The 13,913-nt window shown below is 40.4% G+C and overlaps 1 protein-coding gene across 2 annotated transcripts in view; it reads left to right on the top strand.

The window, feature by feature from the left end:
• The first annotated feature begins 5,775 nt into the window (after positions 1-5,775).
• The window catches only part of LOC137623335 (TP53-binding protein 1-like), a 315,782-nt gene continuing 307,644 nt past the window's right edge, over positions 5,776-13,913 (top strand). The window contains exon 1 of one of the 2 annotated variants that reach the window (XM_068354144.1): positions 5,776-5,971. Coding sequence is in view for 1 of the 2 variants with exons in the window: in XM_068354143.1 (XP_068210244.1) it covers positions 6,830-6,868 (39 nt within the window). In the remaining variant the exon portion in view is untranslated. Of the gene's footprint in view, positions 5,972-6,759; positions 6,869-13,913 lie in introns of those variants that run through there. The other variant, XM_068354143.1, reaches the window with a different exon arrangement.

The following is a 13,913-nucleotide window of genomic DNA, read 5'->3' as shown; positions in this document are numbered from 1 at the left end:
CATGTTTCCTTTCCTCGCTGGGCTATTTTTCCCTGTTGGAGCCCTTGGGCTTATAGCATCTTGCTTTTCCAACTAGGGTTGTAGCTTGGCTAGTAATGATAATAATGATAATGAGATTACTGATGAAATTTTTATATATCTTATCGGGATGTTGTTATTGCGTAATGCCTATTCACTTTATAAATTCATTTATAAGGAGAAAATGGATTCAAATGAAAAAATAGCTCTAAAATAGCTTAAAATTCCGTTAGCTTCCGGGCTGCTTACAGAGACCCCCGAGCCCCCAGCTGCTTGGATTATGTTTGAACTTGCTGGATCCGCACTAGTCCATTTCTTTTAGCGATGCATATTTGCACCGACTCGCGGTGGTGCCCTTTTAGCTCGGAAAAGTTTCCTGATCGCTGATTGGTTAGAATTATCTTGTCCAACCAATCAGCGATCAGGAAACTTTTCCGAGCTAAATGGGCACTGCTGCGAGTCGGTGCAAATATGCATCGCTAAAAGAAATGGACTATAGGCCATCCATAAGCGGCCTTTATAAACAAACCGTTAAATAAGGTTTCTAGGTCATGTATCCACTTATGATGATTATTCGAAATTGATTAGATCTTCTTGAAAAATCCCGCTATTATCATCTTGTTGGTAACTATGTGAATGAGAAACATAATATAGATTCATAATCATATAAAGGTTAAGGAAAAGTATAGAGATTAAGGTGAGGTTAGTTAGGAAAAAATATATTTCATACAATCCTCTAGTCATTAACACTGTCATCAGAATAGTGAGGTGAATTCTAATAGAAATAATCTCGACTCTTTCTCGAGGTGAGAATTATGAAGTATAAAGTATGTCTACTGAGCTTAATGCAATTAGGGATACGGGTAGCAATAGTAGCATTTATGTCATTATTATTATTATTATTATTATTATTATTATTATTATTATTATTATTATTATTATTATTATTATTAGCCAAGCTACAACCCTAGTTGGAAAAGCAAGATGCTATAAGCCCAAGGGCTCCAACATTGTTGTGGTGGCCTATTGGAAGCTTCCTTGGCTGGCGTTTGCCGGACTGGGGTTCGAGTGCTGCTCAAACTCGTTAGTTTCTTGTAGTGTCTGAAACTTCACTATCCTTATGAGCTAAGGATGGAGGTTATGGGCGAGCCTATTGGTCTATCTACTGAGTCATCAGCAGCCATTGCCTGGCCCTCCCTGACCCTAGTTTGGATGGAGAGGGGTCTTGGGCGCTGATCACATGTATATATGGTCAGTCTCTATGGTACTGTCCTACTAGCTATGGCAATGTCACTCCCTTGCTTCTGCTATTCATGAGTGGCCTTCAAACCTTTACGTATTTGCTCAGGGTCATTCATACATATATATCAAGTTCAATATTGATAGTAAGGTCAAAAGAAAAGCTAGAAAACCTATTGTCCATTTCTTTTAGCGATGCATATTTGCACCGACTCGCAGCGGTGCCCTTTTAGCTCGGAAAAGTTTCGTGATCGCTGATTGGTTGGAATTATCTCGTCCAACCAATCAGCGATCCGGAAACATTTCCGAGCTAAAAGGGTACCGCTGCGAGTCGGTGCAAATATGCATCGCTAAAAGAAATGGACTATAGATGATGCTGACGTAGCTACGAATACAGGAAGTGGCTATGATGTAAGAATTGCTCATTCAATTATTAATGAAATCTCTATGGGGGCATAGAAGAAGAAACATATAACCATCAAAAAGAGATGGATCTGTTATAGCAACAGAAGATGAAGACAGACAACGTTGGATGGAACACTTTAGTGAGGTTATGAATAGGAGATATGAAGGGAATAGTTTGACTGATATGCCAGAAGCTGATGAAGATTTTGATGTGCCCATGAATGAATTCAGTTTGTTTGAAGTCGAAGCTATCCTCAAAGAAACTTAAGAGATGGAAAGCCCCTGGATACGATGGAATAACTGCCGAGATGATACTGGCCGAAAATGATGTGACTCCCAGATTACTTACAAGATTAATTTGTAGAATGTGGCATGAAGAGGCAAATCCTGATGAATGGGAGCTAGAAGTAAAAAAAGAGACCTGATTGATTGCAATAACTACAAAGGTATAACACTTACGTCAGGTGTTATGAATATACAAAAAGTAGTATGCTTATTCTAAAGAGAGTGGAGAGAGAGATTGATGAAAAGCTGAGAGATGAACCAGCAGTATTTAGAAAATGTAGAAGTTGCACTGACTAAATTTTTATTTTCAGACATTTTGTACAGCGATGCGTAGAATATAGAAATCCCCTTTTGATGGTATTTGTGGACTATGACAAAGCCTTTGATAGTGTGCACCGGCCAATTTTGTGGAGAGTCCTGCGTTATTGTGGAATTACTCTTAAATAATTAAATTTGATTAAGTCTCATCATGAGCATAGCAAAGGAAAAGTTAATGTTAATGGAGTCTTATCAAATGAATTTCCTCGTGGATTCTGTAATGCGTAGAACACTCAGATATGGTGGATAATGATTGGACTGGATTGGTGATGGGAATTTAGCAGACCTACTGTATGCTGGTGATGCTGTCCTTCTTAGCAGAACACCTCAGATTTTTCAATGGTTGCTTACCAGAATGCATGAAATATCACACGAGGTTGGGCTGAAGATAAATAGAAGAAAGACAGAGATGATGAGAACGGAGTATGCAATGGAAGATGAAATATCATTGGAAGGAGAAAGGATTAATGAGGTAGGATCATTTAAGTATTTAGAAACTATGATCTCGAATACAGGGTCTTTAGAATTAGAGTTTAGTGAAAGACTGAAAAGAAAGCAAATCAGACAATGGCTAGGTTAAGAAAAATTATAAAATTAAATCGCATGAAATTTCATATAAGAATTAGACTATATATCAGTTTAGTGAGATCGGTGTTACTCTATGGACATGAGTCATGGTATGACACTAAAACAATCTCTAATAGATTTAGTAGATTTGAGAACAAAGACCTCAGAAGGATATAACGAATTAAATGGCAAGACAGGATTAGAAATGAAACTATAAGAGAGATTGCTAGGGAACCATATGTGAATGAGATCATTATGAGAGGTAGATGGAGATGGTTTGGTTATTATTATTATTATTATTATTATTACTTGCTAAGCTACAACCCTAGTTGAAAAAGCAGGTTCCTATAAGCCCAGGGGTCCTAACAGGGAAAATAGCCCAGTGAGGAAAGGAAATAAGGACTAATAAAATATTTTAAGAACAGTAGCAACATTAAAATAAATATATCCTTTTAACAAAACAAGAGGAAGAGAAATTGGATAGAAAAGTTTGCCCGAGTGTACCCTCAAACAAAAGAACTCTTACCCAAGACAGTGGAAGACCATGGTACAGAGGATAGGGCACTACCCGAGACTAGAGAACAATAACTTGATTTTGGAGTATCCTTCTCCGAGAAGAGCTGCCTACCATAGCTAAAGATTCTCTTCTACCCTCAACAAGAGGAAAGTAGCCACTGAACAGTCCATTATTTAATCCCTTGGGTGAAGAAGAATCGTTTGGTGATCTCAGTGTTGTCAGGTGTATGAGGACAGGAGAGAATAAGTAAAGAATAGACCAAACTATTCGCTGTGTGTGTAGGCAAAGGGAAAATGAGCCGTAACCAGAGATGGGGATCCAATGTAGTACTGTCTGGCCAGTCAAAGGACCCCATAATTCTCTAGTGGTAATATCTCATCAGCTGTAACTAATTTACTGCAGGACAAAGGTCTCTGACATGTTCTTCCACTCCCGTCTGTTTATGGTCTTTCTATGCCAGTTTATATCCGTTTTATTAGCTCATCAATCCATCGTCTTCTCTTCCTTCCCCTGCTTCTTTTGCAATCTCTAGGGCCCTATTCAGTTATTCTCAATGTCCATTTATTATCTGTCATTCTCATCATATGTCCTGCCCATGTTCATTTCGTTTTCTTACATGTTAATATCATCTACTTTAGTTTGTTCTCGTATCCATGTTGCTCTTTTTCTGTCTCTTAGTGTTATCCCCATCATTATTTTCCCATACCTCTTTGAGTTGTAACTAGCTTATGTTCTAAGGCTTTCGTAATGCTCCAAGTTACTGTAATTCAAGGGCTGCTTTTCTAGTCCCATACAGGTAGGGCAATCTGATCAAATACTTTTCTGAATAGAGAAAGTGAAAATTTACCTTGCATAAGCCTTTCTTTTAATTTCGGTCTCATGCCCTAAGAACGTAGGCTGTGTTAATTAACAATGTTTAGAGGTTCGTCCATATCATCTTTTTCAAATCCTCTCAAGATTCACTAAACAGAAATACTGTATGTCATTTGCAAATCTCAAATTGAGGGTATTCCCCATTAGGCTAATGTTAACTCCTACAGTTTCCCAATATAAATTCTTAAAGATTTCTTGTTTCATATATATATATATATATATATATATATATATATATATATATATATATATATATATATACACACACACACACACACACACACACACATATATATATATATATATATATATATATATATATATATATATATATATATATATATATATATATATATATATATATATATATATACACACACACACACACATATATATATATATATATATATATATATATATATATATATATATATATATATATATATATATATATATATGTATATATATATATATATATATATATATATATATATATATATATATATATATATATATATATATATATATATAACCAATGCAGCCGTTTCTATTCCACTGCAGGACTAAGGCCTCAGACAAGTCAATTCAAGTTTCGGTAATTAGGGTATGGCTAGTTTTCATCACTACGATGGCCAGTGTGGATTGGTGATGGTGGGAAATTTCCGTTTGATCGCCTACAGGTAACCAACTTTCCTGATCATGGCGATACGGAAACTCATTCACAAGTTTAAGGTACCCCAACTCAGAATATATATATATATATATATATATATATATATATATATATATATATATATATATATATATATATATATATATATATATATATATATATATATATATATTGATGTGTGTGAAAGTTTTAACTAAAAATTATCAAACTTGAAAAAGAAGTGATTTTATTGATATAATATAGTATTTGCTACACTTGGAAAGCACACGTTAGATAGTCTTCGGTGTAATGCCCTTTTATCAGCGGGTATACAATGCACGCTCTTCTATGGGCCTTGCTTTTACTATTCCCTGTTGTGAATGTTCGTAAGCGATGGATGTTGTAATAATTCAATCTGGTATTTTATTCTTCCGTTGGAACTTATTCTATTCCATATCTGGTCCAAATGGACATACAATTTTCATCACAGAATTGTTCATATCTCGTAGACTCGTGGATCGAACTCCGATATAATATTCGAGATTTGGTGCTGGCTTCCGCTTCGTCGTCTACGATTTCTCTCATGATTTCATATCTGTAAAATCTAATCATGAGCGAATCTCTCATATAATGAATTTGCAAGTGTACGAAAGTATGTATATATGAACGATAGAAGTTAGCACCAAACCCTTGCGTATTTGCACCGTGCAAGCAATAAAACAATGCATAACAGAATCTCTGAACAACTGAGGTCTGCCGTATGTCAACAAGAATGCCTATATAGCTGTTTAAATTGAAGAGTAAAAAACTAATCCTTTTAGCAATCCTACTCAGGGGACAAATGTCAATGGCGATTTGCCTCCCAACCTGGTTATCAGCAATTGTTGAGACAGGTGAGGGAGAGAGGTCACGTGACCGCAAAGGCGCCGTCGCCGCGCCATATCAAAACAAAACTTGTCATTGCGAGACTCACAGACATTGCGCGCTACTCCCGTCACACTTCCATCCCGAACGCCACAGCCGAGTCTTATTTTAACCCCCTCAAAGGATTTTAATATATCTGACGTCGAACCTTCCCCCAAGGAACCCCCGAAAAGGTAGATAACGGTAGCTGTGTGCTTCGCTGCAGAAGTCAACAATTGGGTTAGGCCAGTGGCCTGTAGCCTCAGGTAGTCTGTTGTAGTGGGTGGTCGTAGGGTTGTTAGGACAAGGCTCAAATGAATATTATTACGTTTTGGGGTTATTTCTAGGGATCCTGACCACTTTAAGGGTTGGTTAACTGATAATTGATATGTCTGCTTTTCCAAGGATCAAACCGGGCTAGGGGTTAAACCTGTCGAGAGAGACATCATTAGTGACACTTGATATTAGACTACTCAATAACAAGAAGAAGAAGAATCGCTAGAAAAAGGAGAAACAATAACAATAGAGTTCTGCTCTCAGGCTGTGGCAGCTACTGAAATAACCTAATGGCAAATGTTCTATGGGCTATATTACTCGGTCATATGGGGAATACCTTCTGTCATACTATATCTTTACCCGTGTGCCGTTTCTAAATACTTTACTAGTGTAAGAACATGCCATCCTTTGTTAGCTTAACCTGACGAGTGAGGACACTGCCTAGGTTAGGTTAGGTTGGAATGTTAGTTTTCACTGATTGTTGTTAATGGTTAGTGGATAAACATAAATTTTATGGTTTCCTAACAAGATTGGTTACATTTTCCTTAACCCAATGAGGATGTAATGTGCGTTGTTGATATCTAAATGGTGCATGGGTAAACATTAATTCACAAAGCCCAATTGTAGTTGTAGGAAAGTCTCAAGCATGAAACTGGTATCAAAATTTATTTTATAAGATATTCAAAGCAATAATGTGGCAAAACGTCGCAATGTTTACACGGATCGTATTGTGAAATAATTTACTCGGTGGTGGCTCATGGCTATAATTAGTTTGGATGCTGCTCCAGGAAATTTTTAGCCTTTGTTTTAAAAAGGTATTAACAGAAACTAACTGGTATAAGAAAATTTACCCTTATTCAGACTTGATTGAATCCTGAAAGAATAAAATAAAAATATTTTTTACTTGTTACCCAAATTTTTAGTGTTCAAGGTTGAATCATTCATTTAAAAATGAATTGTTCCGACACTAAACAAAACACGCTATTTTATAGGGATTTTCTTTTGGCAAAGCTGGAAAACTAGCAATTAAGACTTTAATGCGAGGTGGCAACCACCCAACCGCTAGTTAGCGGTGTTGATGAGGGGTAGCCAGCGGGTTGCTGGCTACCCTTCTTACTCGCACAATGAAACTACGCCACTTTTTATCTTTTGGCTTGAGGAGAACGGGCGTGTCTGCACTCTGCTCCCTTCAAAGGCTTGGTAATACAAATGATTGCTTTTTCATTACTTTTTCTTTTCAGGTGTGAGTGTTCTCTTTGACGTTCCTCATACGTACTTGTCCGGGGCCTGAAGGGCGATCTTGCGGCACCTTCATGTCTTTGTTCGAGACCTACACCCACTCTGTGTCTGACCTGCAGAGGATGTTGCTGAGAGCAGGGTTCCACCTGCGATGAGTGTAGGGCGTCGTGTGGAGTGGGAGAAGTTTGGGCGTCGGCAAAAGAAGAAGTTTAAGAGAGATTCTTTGCCTTTGGGGTTTTCCTCAAGGGCGAAGATACCTCATACTACTTCTCTCACCCTCCGATCTCTTATCGAAGCTCCAGCTCGATCTGTCTCTTCTGAGGGACAGTCGAGTAGGAACATAGAACAGTTAACTCCTGGGTAACCTCAGGGTTCTGGGGACATTGTTGCTTCCCCAAGAGAAGCACCTTTGTCCCTTCCCTCGGACAAGCTTTTCTCCCTTTCAGATGTTCTGCAGGCTTATCTGTCGCTGGGTGTGGCTGGGCATCCTTCCAAAGAGGTTCTTCTGGAACTTCTTCAGCGGGTTGCCCAGAGGGATTCTTCTCCTGGTTCCTTCGAGGTTGACCCCCTGTCCTCTGTTGATGCTCTGGCTGTGTGTGAAGCCCATCTCTCGCCTTCTCTTGTTCCAGCCAGTCTGGTTCGCCCTCATGACCAGCACACCCGTTCGCCTTCTAATCGACGACCTCCTGTTGACGACGAGTCTTCCCGCCGTCCTTGGATCTCTTCGTCCTTCAGGGACTGTAGTCCGCTGTGTTTGCCCTCAGTCAGGCAGCGCTTCAGTTCGCGAGATTGGCGATTTTCAAGTCTTTCTCCTGCTCGTGGCCATCACTCACCGGTGCGTGTTCAATGCTCTGCTGACTGTCATTCTAAGTGGATAATTGTCTCTCACCAGCTGTATGCTCGCCATCTCGCTGTATTTCACGTGATCATGCGTCTCCATGATCGGCGTTCTTCATCAGCTTCGTTGTTCTTCAGGACGTGACTTCCACGACGCCAATCGCCGTCTCATCCAACTAAACGATCTCCCACCAGACGATGCTCTCATGCTCAGTGATCTCTGGTGCACCTCGCGTCATCTCGCCCTTCACCTGGATGCTGTTCACCATCTCAACGATCACCAACGCGACGCTCTCCTGTTTGCCGCCCGCCAGCGCATCTATCACCTATTCGTCGATATCCAGCTCATCATCTCTCTCATGCTTGCTGATTGCCATCGCATCACACTACCTCTCATTGGTTTCTTATGCAAAGCTCTCGAGCTTGTTGCCCGCCAACGCGTCTCTCGCCAGCTTGTCCCTCTCCAACACGTCACTCTCCATCGCGTCGCTCGTAGACATGCCGCTCCCTTGTGCATCGACAATTCCCTTTTAGATGCTTGTCTTCTCGCTGTTTACCTGTTTGTCTGCCTTGTCTTCTACGTTCTCCATCTCCCGCTTAAGAATTGCCCATGGAGGGTCACTAAGGAGGACCTCTAGATGCCCGTTCCCCTTCCATCTCCACTTCTTCCGGGAAAACGCCCTTCGAGAAAGCGTTCTCCACCTTCAGGCCTCCACAAGGACACCTCAGACCTGTCATCTGTAAGAGAGCAGCCATCTTGGTTTGACAACCTCTTCAAGACCGTCAAGCAAGCGATGGTAGGCACGTTCCAGCCAGTGCAACTTCCATCTAGGCAGAGGTCTGCTATGTCCTCTACTCCAAAGATTCTGTTGGAGAAGTATGTTTCTTTCTCATCTTCCTCTGTGTTCTGACTGACCCCAAGAGGCAGCCTGTTTCCACCAGGTGCCCAGAACCATATTTGCTCTTTGCTACCATTGGAAGACTTTGGGGAGATGCAAGACGTCCCCTGGGAATCGGACAGGATCTCAACCACATGGAATTAACACCTGTCATGATGGCAAAGAAGAAGAAGGAAGCTGAAATGTACTCCGCCCTCGTTCAAGCAGGGACATAAGCTCTCCTCGTGAGATCTCCCCTCTGCCCTACTTTAGGCCTTTGCCTATCGAGGTACTGTAGTTCCACCCGAACTAAGACCTGTCTTCAGACCACCTCCGGAAGACGAGGAACCTCCTGCAAGAGATGTTCAGGCCCCTAAGGAACAGCGGGCATCCTCCAGACCTTTCATGCTGGAGGAGTATTTGCTGTCCTACAGGGAGTCTTAAATACTCTAAGACAGTTTCTAAGAACTCTAGGGCACGGGATATTCTTATGCAAGAGAGGCCCAGAAGATCTGTGGTAGGAACTTCGTGAGTCATCCTTCTGTTGACAACCTCGACCCACCTCAGGCTCATATCGTTGTGAGTTCGAGGTGTATGAAGATTTGGACTCTGATGACGACCATCTCCCTAGGGTAGCAAGTCCAAAATTCCACTCAAAAGCAGAGCGTAGAGAGTCGAAGTATGTCTTGTGGCAAGTCCTAGCCTACATGAGTGCTATCAGAGGGTTTACTGACCCGGAGACAACCCCTCAGGAAGGCAAGGGTACGGTCTTGGACCATATGCATGGAACCCAAAGACCCCCTAAGACTAGTGCAGCCCTGCCCTGGTCTAGGGGTTTGACGGCTGCCAGGAAGAAGGCATCTTCCCAGATCGCTGGCTCCTCAACCTCATTTCGCGTGGGCTCATCCTCTAAACTCCTCCCGCCTCCTTTCGTCTAACAGAGGAGGTATTACGAGATCGCTGATGAGCTCTTTCTGGCGCTACCTCTGGATCCTTTGGTAGGGGCTTCTTCAAAAGAGATCCTGATAAGAGACTTTCTAGGCGCTCAACCTCATTCTCGGCGTCCGAGATCCTCAACGTGGAGATTGTCACAAAGTATGCCTTGCAAGCTGCTTCGTGGCTTGATCTATGGTTAGGATCGGTGGGCCACCTTGTACGTACCAAGGATTGGTCCAAGGAGACTACAAGGAGGTCCACGGAAACCTTCCTCATGTCTGGCACTCGGACCTTGGAATTCCTTTCACACCAGGTTATTAACCTATGGGCAGGTGGGATTCTAAAGAGACAAGATGCTGTGATTGAAAGGTTTCACAGACTAGTTCCTAAGGCTGAGCTACCCTGGCTCAGGAACTCTGCTTTTGACGATACAGCCTTCTTCAAGCCGGAAGAAGTCAAGAGGGTGGCTGAGGACTGGAGGAAGTCCACCAAGGACTCCCTCCTTCACAGGGGCTTGATGACCAGACCCTATGGGAAGGCTCCTCCACCTCCCAAGAAACCGTCGCAGTCCACCAAACCCTCGACCAGTAGGACTGCAGGGTCCTCAAAGGTGTTAAGGCAGCCCTTTCCTCCCAAAGATCCAAAGGGCTCCAAACCCTTCAGGCAAGGGAAGGGTGGAACGGAAAGCAGCAGAGGCTGCTCCTGCTAGGGGGACCAATCCTCTCACCTGCCTGGTGGGGGGGTTGTTCTACAAACTCTGTTCAGACATGTCATTCAAGCAGTAAGGCCTCAGGACTTCATGTGCACACTGGACCTCAAAGAAGCAAACTTCTAGATCGTAATCTATCCATCTTCGGATCATACTCGAGGGCAGGTAATGCCAGTTCTAAGTGCTGTGTTTTTTCTTTCGACAGCACCTTAGGTCTTCACGATGTAGTGGTTTGCGGACTGTGGCCAAATGTAGCACGCAGACTACCAAATGTCCGAATGCTGACCACATTCCAACGTCCACTACACAAAAGTACAATAATTGAAAAACTACAGGTCTTCAAAACCAGAAGGAATGACTAAGATATCTCCATTCAGAGTCTTTGAGGAATCAATCCTCTAAATATTTAATCTGCATAATTGTATAAATAAAGACCAGCATAAGTATGTATATTTAGGCTAAATTCAAATGTAATTTGACAGGTAACTCTGTTACTTAAATTTTTCTTCTGAACCATAATTTTTTTAAAGTGATATTTCCTCAACAGCTTCAGAGGCTTCCTCAGTGCTACAATCAAAAGGTTTGGCAAAATATCAAATACAGTACAGTACTCCATTTAACTTCCCAAAAGCCATGCTACAGATGTCTACATATAGTACCATAATGAACTCAGCAGTGTACATTGCATTTTCCTGGTTGGTCCAATGATCTCACCCAGAAACACCACCGCTACATTAAATACCCAGACATAAAAGTTTACACCAGCCTACCTTGGCAGATAGGATCAAAGAGATTGTAAAATAATGTTACATATTTTACCTGTCCCCACAGCCTCACTTTTACATCAGAAAGACAAAAAAATGTTCACGTGTTGGCCATTCCCATCTAATCAGTTATCAGGGACAGGTTATTTAGTGAAAAAACATCACTCGCGAAAGTTCAATAATGTTATTACATATGTGTGTGCAGCATAGAATTGTCCTCTTTTTCCTGCAAACTCAGTGGAAGAATAAACAGATTCTTCACAAGCATCATTTTACAGGTCCAGACGAAAATCATGGTTCACAAACAACACAAGTTAAGTGTTAGGTATAGGAGGCTATTTTCTACCTCTGTCAAGTGAGGATTTCCTGTTGGGATCATCAACTCCATTATGACCAACTTTGAATAAATAATCATATTCATTGTCAAGCATCTCACATTTTTTCACAGGTGATAATGACCACTGTTACAAAACTGGTAAGAAGTAGCAAATATTTCCGTATAAAACAGGTTACAAAAGCCACACTTATTAGCAGAACATTTGAATTCTGAATGTGTTCAGTTTATGGGTGGAGGTTCGACGAATCATTAACTAATCTTTTCAGGTTGACCAGTAACAAGATATCTGAAATACAATAGGATTAGAATGGAAATGTTCCTCACGATCAACCAAGGTGATAAATCGTTATGCCTCTACTTGACTCCCTACTGAGTGTAGGCATTATTGCAATTACCTGTTAAGAGAAACAATAACAGATTAAAACATTATGAGGGTCTTGAGGCTCATTAAATGATAAAAATGACAAATATAAGTAATTTGTATTTTTCCTAACTTACAAAAAATTAAGACTTTTCACACAAACCCCTTATCATTATTAAAACTAGATTGTTTGCCCATTTTGGGCTCATGGAATCAGCATTCGTCTCCTAAGATACCTCGATGACTGGCTGATTCTAGCAGACTCGGTGGCGACCCTCCTTCAACACCGAGACAGAGTGTTCGAGTTTTGTCAGGATCTGGGGATCATGATAAATCTCAAGAAGTCATCACTGCTTCCCTCTCAAAGACTGGTATACCTGGGTATGGTAAAAGACACCAAACTTCTGAAAGTTTTTCCATCAGACGACAGAGTACACAGACTGAGGGAGGTGGCAAGCCCTTTCCTCAGATGAGAAAAGCTTCCAGCCCAACAGTGGTGGTGTCGCCAACCTTCCCAACTTCATGGACCACTAAATGCATAATTCCAAATTTGGCAGACCACTAACATGAATTTAAAAATAAAAGGATGGTTTATATATTTATATACTGTAACTACAATGGGTACTCAGTAGTAAAGCACATATCTTCACAACCACCACTTATGTCACGACCATAAAAAATTAAACTGACGTTGCTGTGGGCATTTGATCCCAAAACACGCATATCACATGACAGGCAACTGAATTGGGCACATTTTGGCGATAGTTTCATGTAAATCGGATAAAAATTTGCCTCGATATGTCAAAAGTACGCTTTTTTTACTTTTTCGAGACATTGGTATTGACCTTTGACCAAAGCATTCCCAAAATCTAATCAAATTGGCCTTGGATCATGGTCAATCATCCCACCAAATTTCATGAGATTCAGTCAGATAGTTTTTTAATTATGCAAATCACAAACACACAGACAAACAAACAAATAAATACACAAACAAGGGCAATGACATTACTATATCATGTTTTATATCACTAGATAGCCAATTGAATTATGCACATTTTGGCAAGTTTCATGCAAATCAGATAAAAATTGACCATGATATAGCCAAAAGACTTTTTATTTTACCTTTATGTGACCTTGACCTTTGAACCCAATCACTCCAAAATCTAATTAAATTGCCCTTGGATCGTGGCCAGACATCCCACCAAATTTCACGATATTCGGCCAAATAGTTTTAGTGTTTTGTGATTTGTTTCTTACCTTTTTGTGACCTTGGCCTTGACTTTTGACCCAATCAATCCCAAAATCAAATCAAATTGTCATTGGATCATGGCCAACCATCCCACCAAATTTCATGAGATTCGGCCAAATAGTTTTGGAGTTATGTGTATCAGAATCACACAGATATACAAACATATGCCCATCAAAACATAACCTTCGCCGCAACGAGGTTGGCGAAGGTAATAATAATCAGAGAACTTATGTTGTATCAATATTAAATGAAAGTATTTAATATAAAGTTCAAGTTTAATTATTACAAAATAAATGAAAATTTGAAGTTTATTTAAGTATTACACATTTTTGTGTGATATTTACTCCTGCTTGTTTGAAATAAGTTTGTGGGGCTTTGATTCCAATTATGTTACTGCAAGTCGGAGAGCCCATTTTGTGTTATTCCAAGATCGGTTGCTAGTCTTAATTTCTGTGACAGATGGAAATGTCTTTTCACACAATTATGTTGTTAAAGATTTAATAAAAAAAGAAATTTCCTTTTTTTCACTCATTGAAGGGATTTCACTTCA

Source organism: Palaemon carinicauda, chromosome 30, assembly GCF_036898095.1.
Source record: "Palaemon carinicauda isolate YSFRI2023 chromosome 30, ASM3689809v2, whole genome shotgun sequence".
NCBI lineage: Eukaryota > Metazoa > Arthropoda > Malacostraca > Decapoda > Palaemonidae > Palaemon > Palaemon carinicauda.
Note: the sequence above shows the minus strand (reverse complement) of the source record. Positions and strands in the feature narration are given on the sequence as shown.